At 38.3% G+C, this 11,596-nt stretch overlaps 1 protein-coding gene across 1 annotated transcript; it reads left to right on the forward strand.

Moving 5' to 3' along the window:
* Positions 1-347: 347 nt before the first annotated feature.
* LOC141004876 (MAU2 chromatid cohesion factor homolog) lies at positions 348-9,703 on the forward strand. The gene is made up of 18 exons (XM_073476565.1): positions 348-614; positions 932-1,015; positions 1,221-1,316; positions 1,586-1,680; positions 2,192-2,219; positions 2,427-2,582; positions 2,800-2,946; positions 3,890-3,980; positions 4,083-4,186; positions 4,335-4,412; positions 5,443-5,508; positions 5,641-5,724; positions 6,222-6,271; positions 6,388-6,465; positions 6,560-6,671; positions 7,863-7,953; positions 8,082-8,209; positions 8,348-9,703. Exons 1-18 carry the CDS (start codon positions 381-383, stop codon positions 8,420-8,422), a joined length of 1,797 nt encoding a protein of 598 aa, XP_073332666.1. The 5' UTR covers positions 348-380; the 3' UTR covers positions 8,423-9,703.
* Positions 9,704-11,596: the final 1,893 nt, after the last annotated feature.

An 11,596-nucleotide genomic window follows, 5' to 3' on the forward strand; every position in this document is an offset into this window, starting at 1 on the left:
AACCTTATTTTGATAGATATACTGTATTTAAGAAAAAAGTGTCTTTTTTAAAAAAAGGAACATGATAAAGTAAAAGTATAATGCCACACAAAATTGAAATTATTCAAACTTCAAGTGCCTCAAAATAAAACAGCTAAATTAATTTATACATTGTATTTTTTTTTTATTACTTATTATTTGAAAATATTATAACTGGTATAGAGTCCTTTATGAAACAGCGTTACAGTTTCCCCGTTATGCATGATTAGATGTTAAATTAAAAATAAGAAAATAAAACAAAAGGGAAGGGTTGAGGCTTGTTGTTGTGGGTTCTACATCACCGAACCTGGCAACCCGGGAGTCTCGCCACAGCGCTGAAAAACTTGTTGTTGTCGGGGAAAATGGCGTCAAACGTAGAGGCCCCGGAGCGCTGGTATCTCGCCCTACTCGGCTTTGCGGAACATTTCCGAACCTCCAGTCCGCCAAAAATCCGACTATGTGTGCACTGTCTCCAGGCAGTGTTTCAGTTTAAGCCCCCACAGAGGATCGAGGCCCGGACACATCTTCAACTGGGCTCGGTTCTCTACCACCACACCAAGAACAGCGAGCTGGCCCGCAGCCACTTGGAGAAAGCGGTGAGGGACGTTCGATGTAGGAAACAACGGGGATGCAGCGGAGAAGGGGACGGGTGTAGGCCACAGGCTGAAAAAAAACTGGCCAGCGGCCGAAATACTTGAATAGACGGTCATTCAGGAAGGCCACATTTGTAAAGAAGTTGAAACATAGGATTTGTTGTAGTTTTTGTTAATATACATTCGTCCCGAGTCGGCCGCTTCGGTTCTTTTTCATTTGCTAGCTAACGTTAGCCGCTGCATGGGATTATTTTTTCCCATAAAGATAGCAAACACCGACATTGTGACGCGGCTAACATATCATATCTTTTGTCTTGCAGTGGTTTATATCTCAACAAGTCCCTCAGTTTGAAGATGTCAAATTTGAAGCTGCCAGCATTTTGTCTGAACTCTTCTGCCAACAGGTAAGCTATTTTTTTTTTTTAATGTATTTGAAGTAACGTTGACGTTAGTTATTATCGTGAGTTTGAATTAACATTAGCTCAGCTGCACTACAATGAAGTGAAATGTACAAGGTATTAGAAGTTGTGTATGCCATGATGCATTCTTGGTAGGTTTTGCATTGGTGTTTATTATTGACTAATGATCCTTTTTCAATCAATGTTTCAGAATTTGGTTGACTCTGCAAAACCCCTACTGCGCAAGGCCATCCAGATTTCACAACAAACACCATACTGGCACTGCAGACTGCTGTTCCAGTTGGCGGTATGTATTATTATTGTTATTGTTTTTGCAATAGTATGAATATTCACCTTTTTAAGGGGTGAAATTGTTTCACAAGTCATTTTTCTGTACAGCAGTGTCCAACAGTGTTTCACAACAGCTTTAATAACATGCTGGTAGTTAGTTTTAGTGCTGTTTGCTCACACTTGGTACTTTGTTTTGTTGTAGTTAGATTTTGCTGGAGTCCAGACTTTGTGTCCAAATAGTAAAAGAGTCTCCAGTGACGACAGGAATGTTCTCGTCTCTTTCAGCAACTTCATACTCTGGAGAAAGACTTGGTGTCAGCATGTGACCTGCTGGGGGTTGGAGCTGAGTACGCCCGAGTGGTTGGGTCAGAATATACCAGGTAAATGTCACCCAATCCTCTGTTGACTGAATATTTAAGGGTTTTAGTGGCAAGCTTCTTACACCTCCAACTTCATTAAACATCGCTGTTCATCTGGGGCACACTGAAACAAAATGGCGATAGAGCAAGTAAGAGTAATTCATATGTTTTTAATGTACACCCACACAGATCCACTTCCCCTCAGTTTGCATGTGTGTACGGAGGGTTTGCCATCTAAGAGCTGTTCCAAACCAAATAATCGGAAGTGGACTATCTCTTGACAGAAATTCTATTCTTATTACTGACTTCTCATTTCCAGTAACCCTTTACTAAAGCACAGCTGACACAGAAAACTGCAAACATTATTTGCAATAACCACATTATATACCCTAATTCCATTTTCTACTTTGCAAATGTAACTTTCGACTTGTATTTGTGTCATAAATACATAATGTGTTGTGAATTAAAGGCAAAACATTAAAGTTCCCATTTAACTGAAAATATGATCACTCAGTTGTTTTTTGCTTTTCAGGGCATTGTTTCTCCTCAGTAAAGGAATGGTGAGTCATCTGTTCGGCTTTAACTTTTTATTCTATCTGTACTGTTACATCATGGTAGTATTAATTGTGTTTTATTTTCAAACACAATTCAAAACTCCTTGCACCATTATATTTTTTGTGTCTATTACTTATCTTTCTTATTCAACATTAGAGCAAACCAATCAAGTTTTGATTGTGGCAATGTTTTTTTTTTTTTTTTTCTTTTAGTTGCTGCTAATGGAGAGGAAGCTTGGGGAGGTGCATCCTCTACTCACACTGTGCGGAACTATTGTAGAAAACTGGCAGGGAAACCCCATCCAGAAGGAGTCCCTGAGGGTCTTCTTCCTGGTCCTTCAGGTCACACACTACCTGGATGCTGGACAGGTAGGATAACCAGTCTGGAAGGGCTGGATAAAGTGGGACGGAGTTGTTCAGAGGGGTTTAAATGAGGGTACTTAAAAACACATAGGAAATTCATTGATTAGCATGCATGCACATATTGATTTCTTTAAGGGATTAGGGATGGTACATCTGTTCTGATGTCAGGATGTCTCAGACTACATGAAGCTGAGATGGGATGTATTTTGTCACGTCTCTCTAGGTGAAGAGTGTGAAGCCATGTCTGAAACAGCTGCAGCAGTGCATCCAGACCATTTCTACACTCCACGACGATGAGATTCTGCCCAGCAACCCAGCTGACCTCTTCCACTGGCTGCCCAAGGAGCACATGTGTGTGCTTGTCTATTTGGTAATGCCACTTCTCTTTTTTTTTTTCCCCTCAACAGTTATAGCCTTTCAAAACAACACTGGGGCAGTCTTTGCTTAGATTTTCCCTCACTGTGCGTTGTAAACAAACCTGCACTCTTAAGTGCCAAGAATCTTGAATTTCTTTTTACATTGGTGTCAAATAAAGCTGCAGCAATTCTGCAGTCTATTAGTCAATTGGTCGAAGAAAATTAATCACCAACTTTTTCAGTTAACGATTAATCATTTCAGTCATTTTTGGTTCCTTAACTGTGAGGATCTGCTTCTTTTCTTTATCATTTATGACAGTAAATGAAGTCTTTGGATTTTGGACTGTTGGTTGGACAAAAGAAGAATTTTTCTATCTGTATCTTAGTGTTGATATCTAATTTCCCCAGACAAAAAAAAAACAATGCTGCATTTTGGCTAGTTTTTAGTGTAATTTAGTGTAGTTCGTTAGTGGTTTTAGGTCTCTAGTCAAGAGTCCCTCCTTATAACAGGAAGAGTTTCGGACTATTTTTCAGAAAACATCTTTTGAGCACTTGTATTTTGAATGTGTGAAATGGAAATTCTATCAAATATTTGATATTCACTGTGTTGGTGTTGTTTTGTACACTATGGTGTAAAGGCAGAGCCTTTTTTAGCCCCTTAACCTTGGATATAGGTGACAAAACCTACTTATAGTACCTTATTCAGAGCACATTTTGAAAGGTGAAGAGGAGAGCACAAAGACAAAAGGCCTTGTTTCTGTTTTATTATTATGTGTTTAGACTGCAAGTAAGCTGTATCTCATAATTGTGTTGGCTGTATATCCCCATGGATAGCTTGATATGACTACAGTGTTGCAGAGATTTAGTCACTTGAAGCTTATAAAAAATGTTTAGCATGCACATTATCAGGAATTGGTTTACAATGTTAAAAGTGCTGTCTTTCTTGTCTTTTTGCAGGTGACTGTCATGCACTCCATGCAAGCAGGCTATTTGGAAAAAGCCCAGAAGTACACAGACAAGGCTCTAATGCAACTAGAGAAACTAAAAAGTTTGTTCCTCAACTTATTCCTGTGCTTTATTTAAAAATCATGAATAACTACATTTTGCAGTACTTGCTTGTATACGCTTTTAATTTTTATCTCTGTTTCAGTGTTGGACTGCAGCCCCATCCTCTCTACCTTTCAAGTCATTCTACTGGAGCACATCATCATGTGCCGACTCGTCACAGGCCACAAGGCCACTGCATTACAAGAGGTATATTGTTTCTGTATCTGTGCTCATTACTGGAGTTCTGTTATATTTAATATGGGGCAATCTTGAGAGCTCCATTTTGTAGCATGTCACAAAAATTAATTTTCATGCTTGTGAAAGTGAACACAGACTGTCTGTTCTGTCCACTCAGATCTCACAGGTGTGTCAGCTGTGCCAACAGTCCCCAAGGCTATTCACCAACCACGCTGCTCAGCTTCACACTCTATTAGTGAGTATTTCCATCTTAAATACTGTGAGTGAGAGTGAGCAGGGATACTTTTGCAAGCCAAGACAAGTTAACATCTGTTTTTTCAGAAAACGGTCGCAAATTCAAGTAAAATAAGTAAAACAACTAAAATCAGTTTTGCTGTAACGTCCACTGTAAACAAATCTATGTGAGACATATTTTCGGTGGTCAGTTCTGTTTGACTTCTTTTGGTGTCATCATATGTTTTGTAATTAAATATTGTTATTGTATTGTTATCCCCATTTTTATTTAAAATACTGTTGCCCATCATTTGCAGTAGGACGGGGTGGCTAAATGATAATTTAAAAAAAGACAAAGACCAAAAGGGGATGTTAACAAAAGCATGAAAATAGTTTTTGTTTTATTCAATTGAAGTAAACAAACTTACACTCTTTTTACAATATAAATGATGTAATAATACAAAAACAGAAATATTTTATCTTTTCCGTAACTGAATAAACAAGCAGTTCTCAAAGGAAAATAAGGTCCCCAGAACACCGTTTAAGCTAGAAAGGTGGCAGGGTCTGCCACATATAAACAGAGTGAAATTTTGTTGTCCTTTTTAAGTTCAGTTTGTTTATTCAATGTATTCAGTCATGAAAAAGAAGAGTTTGTTTAGTTTGTTTCAGCATTAAAAAAAAAAATCAATGAAAATCTTTCTCTTCTGATTAAAATGTCTTCCCCAAAACTACATAGTGCACCTTGAATTAATTGAGAATTCAATCAAACACTCGGCAAAATCTGGACTTAATTTTCACATTTTTAAAAAAATGTAGAACAATCCAATACGCCCAAACTAACCTTGAAAAAAAATGAAACGGATAAAAACCAGTGAAAACTTTATAGGCTAAACATCAGAACAAAGGAACTTGACATGGGAAATAACAGGGTGTTATATTTCCAAAAGCTGTTTAGTCTGAAGTAAACAAACCTTTTGAAATACTTCAAATACGTCCCTGTTTTAATGACATACATCTGTAATCATCGATCTATTCGTCTTTTCACATCCCAGGGTCTCTACTGTATCTCTGTGAACTGTATGGATAATGCAGAGGCACAGTTTACCACAGCCTTGCGGGTGAGTTTATAGCAATTCTTTTTTTTTTTGCCTCTCCTCAAATACTCTCACCAATATCGTCTTCTCTCCTCTCTTTCCTCTACTTCTATTATCTGCTGCTGCCTCAAACATGTTCGATCTGTTGTGTTTCAGCTCACCACACACCAGGAACTGTGGACATACATTGTAACCAACTTGGCCAGTGTCTACATTAGGGAAGGAAACCGACACCAGGAGGTCAGTTAAGTAATAACGAGCCACATCTTTAAAACACAACGCAGTAATGCAATAAACCAATTCTGGAGGAAGTGGTTAGTGTACATCATATGATGTTTGTGATTTACTTTTTTGTAGACCCTGATCATTACATCAGCATTGCCAATAGTTTATCTCAGTTTTGTTGTCATTAATGTGTTTGTGAGCCGCAGAGTAAGAAGGAATTGCTCAATGGAAAGCCAAAAATACGCGTTTGTTGTGATTTAGAAACAGGCTTGCTATTACAGAGTTTGTCCACCAGAGAGCACTGACAACTGTAAAATGTCTCAGTATAGTACTTTGATAATCAAATATAAGTGATCCTTATCTTCTTTTAAGAACACAGTCAGTATGTTGAAGTTGTTTTGTTTAAAAGCACACTCTTACTTTGATAGAAAGGTAACTGGAATACATACAACTCCTTAAAAACTATGAGGTGCACTTTTAAACATATTTCCTGTTTTTCATTTCTACTTCAGCTTTACAGCCTGCTGGAGAGAATAAACCCAGACCATAACTTCCCAGTGAGGTAGGAGGCCTAAGGCAGTTTGTATATAACGTGTGATAGTACATTAAAGCAATGCATCTTGTTAAAACTTGAATGGATGATTAAATATACAATCATTGTCTTTGTTTTTGATTCAGCTCCCATTGCCTCCGTGCTGCTGCCTTCTACATCAGGGGACTCCTGTCCTTCTTTCAAGGACGCTACAACGAGGCCAAGTACGACAAATGTTCAGTTGTTTCTTGCAAAAAAACACCCCCAGGTCCACCCTGTTCATACTTATGCATGTATATATGTATTGTTGTGTTGCAGACGGTTCCTCAGGGAAACCCTGAAGATGTCTAATGCTGAGGATCTGAACAGACTGACCGCCTGCTCCCTCGTTCTGCTGGGCCACATCTTCTATGTACTGGGCAACCATAGAGTAAGTTTAGCATATGACAAATGTCCCTAAATACAAATGCATGTTCAATGAACTGGCCATGCAATATAAATACATATTTACCACGATTGATTGATGGCTAATGGGTGCCAGTTTCCTACCCTGTTTGGGCTATGACTGGGGTTGAACACCTGTGTTGGAACAGCTTGAAGTCCAAACAGAACATTAAAGGATAGGTTCACCCAAAATCTAAATTTAGACATGGAGTCAGGAGAATTTATGTTGACCACAAAACATTTTCTGGAGCTTCACCACAAACCAGAAATTCAGCATTCTCCTAAACAACTGAAGTAGGTGGGGACCAAGCAAACAACAGAAAATAAAATCAAATGGCTTCCTACAGCAAGTGTAGTTCACCACGTCTGAAGTAGGTGCACATGTTCCACCATGTGTCGAGGGTGTAGATAACATCTTTTCAAATCAATTTGTGATCTCTGGGCTTCTGGAGACTTGGATTACCCCAGACAGCCGGTATGGAGCCATTATGGGAGCTTAAGCAAAAAATGGGGTACCATTGGTTGGTGTCAGAGCATTCCTCTCCCTTTTCCACCAACGTGGAACCAGTTATGTTCCATTTCCAGGCTCGTAACCTGAAAAGCAGTAAACAAACAGAACGCGAAACCTAAGTGATGCGTCATATTGTACAGGTTGTTGTGTGCAACGCCCTTATTGATAACACATCCTTGATCACAATGTTCCTGATCAAAACTAGACGTTTGCTAGACGTCACCAATGTTCCAAGAGTCTTGAATTGGAACTGGTTCAAGAACCAGAGCGTATTTGGTGGAAAAAGGATAAGAGATGGGTGATAAAGCAAAAAGTTCTATAAAGTTGCCCAGAGAAATAATTTTCCTAATCTGAGAAGCTACAACAACTGTAAGCTTAAATTCCTTTTGCTACAGTAGCTAATTTGAGGTATCAACTTCAATTAATTTGTTTACACAGGTTAAGTAATATGAGAGTTCCAAATCACTGACGTGGAGATTTATTTTGTGTGCACAAATTAATAATTGACAGGACAAACGTGTGGAAATGTCCCCTCCTTTGTCGGGTGTAGTAGCGTACACATATTTCAAAACCGTTTCAATGCTATCAGTGTTGACAAAGAAGGATTGTTGTCTAATCATTTCCACCTGTTTTGTTTTCTAAAAAGTTTCTCTTTTCTCTTTTTAGGAAAGCAACAACATGGTTGTACCTGCCATGCAGCTGGCCAGCAAGATCCCTGACATGTCTGTTCAGCTCTGGTCGTCTGCACTGTTGAAAGGTATATTTTCCCTTATCCTAGTAAAACATGATTTACGTTTTTAGATTTGTTACAGGTTCACACTTTAAATGAAATCTCCAGCTTTACATTGAGAATACCTTGACTTTGTTTTGTTGTTGTGCTTGCAGACTTGAACAAGGCCCTTGGGAACAACATGGACGCCCATGAAGCGGCCCAGATGCACCAGAACTTCTCCCAGCAGCTGCTGCAGGACCACATTGCTGCCTGCAGCCTACCTGAGCATAACCTCATCAGTGTATGTGAAACAGCATGGTTCATAAAGTTTTCTCTTGTTCCATATTGGATTTACATATTTACACTTGTTCACTGTGGTGTATTTATTCTGTGTCTATGTTTTGTAGTTCTTGACGGTATTTCTCTGTATGTTTTTCAGTGGACTGATGGCCCTCCTCCTGTCCAGATCCAAGCCCAGAACGGCCCAACCACCAGCCTCGCAAGCCTGCTATGAGAAACCAGCTGTCAGACTTGCATATGACTGTAGCTGTTTTATTATCATAAGCAACAGATTGATGCCTAACAACCTGCTATCAGACCACTGTAGCTGAGATTTAAGATGATTTTAACAGGTCACAGAGTTCACGTCTTCACTTTATTTGCTTCTCAAGGTTGCTTCCTGATTGTCTGCTATCATATTTTTTAATTGTTGCAAAACAATTACGACTGTTGTACATGTATTTCACGCTCTCCGATGGCACGGATGCTTACGGGGCACCAGGGCAGGGTCAGACTCTTGATTAGAGTAGCGAAGGACTCATAGCGACGTATTACAGGGCTTCTCTGTCTCAGTTGTAGAGAAGCCTGTATTACGTTTGCCTGGTTTCTTTTCCACCTGTTGGAAGAGGGTAGATAGCGGGGCAGTAAAGAAATGTAGAGAAAATTAATTTATTCATGTTGATATTTTTGTAACTGTTGGTAAATATTTTACATCTTGCCTTTTTTTGTAAGGATCCTGTTTGTATGCATGGAAGATACTAATGTGGATTCCCCTGTACACTAGTTTCTGACCTGGGTCGCTGATGATAAAGTCTTGGTAGATCATTTTTGCACAAATCCATATTAGAAAGATTAGAGACATCTTGTAATATATTTTCACACAGTAATCAGTTGAAAAGTTTCACGATAAAAAAATTGGCAGTGTACCTCGTATTGGGCCAGTGCACAATCCACTGTGTACAGTTCCTCTATGGACCAGGATATTCCTCTGTTGGGTCTGTTAATGAGCAATGTTGAAACACGTCTGGATTTTATATCATTTGGTGGATGAGGGTAACCACATACCATTTAAAACAACACATTAAAATGTATTTTTTTCAGGTTTCAGAGTACATGAATTCCCCATCGCATTCATTTTTACAATTCATGTTTAGACTTTTGGAGCATACAATAATCTTCAGATATTCAAATAGTGACTTTATTTTATTTTGTTGTATTTTAATTTCTCTTGATAGTTCTACTAAATGGTTCCTTTACATTATGTTTGTATAGACTTGCCACTCGTTGAACCTTTATTGTACAGTGACATTTTATAAAGTCAATTTAGTAAAGTGTGATATGTATTTTTAGCTATCCTATGTAGAAATCTCAACGCTTGGTATTTAAGGCACTCTGTAAGGACACAGTTGAAGCTTGAGTACTAGCCATATTCTATCCAATGCCTATGTTTTTAATGCTTACATTGTTTTCAATAATTTTCCAATAAAAATACAATTGAAATTTTGTAATTTCCTCATCAGGTTGTGGCCGTTATTCCATCGAATTGACTTGATTTTTGTGTGTGTGTGTTTGGAAGTTGCTTCATTGCCTGGGTGTGTTAGACGTGAGTTGACACTGCAAAACAAGAGGAAGGAAACGGTGAATACTGCTAGCTGTTTGATGAAGGACTGCACTATTTATTAAGAGTTTGTGGTGAGCATGCTTTTAAGTAACCTGTAGGTGGTGCTAGAGTTGTCAAATGTGTTCAGTTGTGTGTAGTTGTGTACTGTTAGTGTTGTCTTCAAGACAAAATATGTTTAAATCAACACTAATGGGCTGAATACTGTTAATATATTTCACTTAATATACTTATTCTTTAAACTATAAAAGCATTTCTAGAAGAAAATCAATTTAAAAGCTGCCACTATATAAATGTCTACGTGGCTCAAATGCACCACCAAAGCAATTACATACAGCGATTGAATGTAACTAAGTACATTTACTTAAGTACTGTACTTTTGAGGTATTTGCACTTTACTTGAGTATTTCCATTTTCTGCTACTTTTTACTCCACTACATTTATTTGATAACTTTAGTTACTAGTTAGTTTGCAGATTACATCCTGCATATATACGCACACATGTATAAATATACTTGTACTTTTAATACTTCAGTACATTTATTGCCAGAAAGCTACTTTTACTCAAGTACTATTCATATGGGTGACTTTTATTTATATCAAAGAAATATTTTGACTTGATATCTTAATTTTTACTCAAGTATGACTTTTGTGTACTTTTTCCAACACTGATTATACACTGTATGATTTTCTCCATGCTTAATCCACGCTCTTCAGAATGAATGTACAGGCCAGTGTCACCCATTTGTATTTAAAAACAATTCAACAGGTTTGTTACTTCTTTTTAATTCGGGGTACGCACAGGCGCTGGAAATCCTTGAGAGCGCTTGAATTTTTAGTGTGCTGTTTTCAAGGATTGAAAAGCTGCTTGACATTGTAACTGCACTACTTTAAAATATAAATAGCTTTATACTTGCTCAGCCAAGTTATAGGATGGATGCCAAATGTTCTTACAGACAGGCGACACATTTTGAAACATGAAACTTTTGTGTTTTCCTTCAGTACGTCTTCCCTCTGTAGAATGCTATTGTGAAACATCATTTTGGTTGTTTACAGCACAATAACATCTGATTTAATGGGATGGAGTGGACTAATCATTTTAAGTGTGTTTATGTACTGTGTATAAATATGTAATTTACCACAGGTGCAAGGTGCCACTTGAAAATGCTTGAATTTGACTATGTAGAAACACTGTTGATTGTCTCCATCGTGTTTCCGATGCCTGATTTAGTCAGACCTCTCTGTATCAAAACCCTACTTAATAAACTAAATAGCTCCCATAATACAAAGGGGTGGAAATGCAGCGGAGATGTTACACTCTGTTTTGGTAAAACTTGTAGTTTAAGTGAGTGGTAACTGGTCCCATTTGCAGCACTAGTACCCACGTGTTGTCTGTACATCTGAACTCTCAGTCAACCGCCCCCCTCTCTGTTTTTTTGTCTTGTCATTTTGAACCAAGACCATGAATCGGGTTGCTCTATTCTCCAAACATTCATTTGAACCACTCAGAAGTGCATTTAACTAGCTATTTGAGTAAACTGTGTCTACACCCAGCCTTTTATGTATCATCTGGGGTTAACCCTGCACAGATACAAATCAAGACCTGGACTTTCTGCTGGGATGCTGGTCCATTGCCTCGTTTGCCACTACTGGCAGGCCCCAAAGAGCAGCATGAATGCAGATAAACCCAAAAGCACTTCCTCCATATTGTAGTTAAGAACATGCCAAAAGCATTATTTCCCTGGCCTGAGCCTTCACAAAGCTGGCTGTCTGCAGGTGGTTAACCGAGAT

This window comes from Pagrus major, chromosome 11 (assembly GCF_040436345.1).
Source record: "Pagrus major chromosome 11, Pma_NU_1.0".
In the NCBI taxonomy this organism is placed as follows: Eukaryota; Metazoa; Chordata; class Actinopteri; order Spariformes; family Sparidae; genus Pagrus; species Pagrus major.

What these genes read in the sequence shown, in the direction of transcription:
- LOC141004876 (XM_073476565.1), top strand. Translation starts at nt 381, where the DNA reads ATGGCGTCAAACGTAGAGGCCCCGGAGCGCTGGTATCTCGCCCTACTC. An exon ending in GCAACTAGAGAAACTAAAAA is followed by an intron (nt 3,981 to 4,082) that starts GTTTGTTCCTCA and finishes TCTCTGTTTCAG; the next exon opens with TGTTGGACTGCAGCCCCATC. An exon ending in GTCGTCTGCACTGTTGAAAG is followed by an intron (nt 7,954 to 8,081) that starts GTATATTTTCCC and finishes TTGTGCTTGCAG; the next exon opens with ACTTGAACAAGGCCCTTGGG.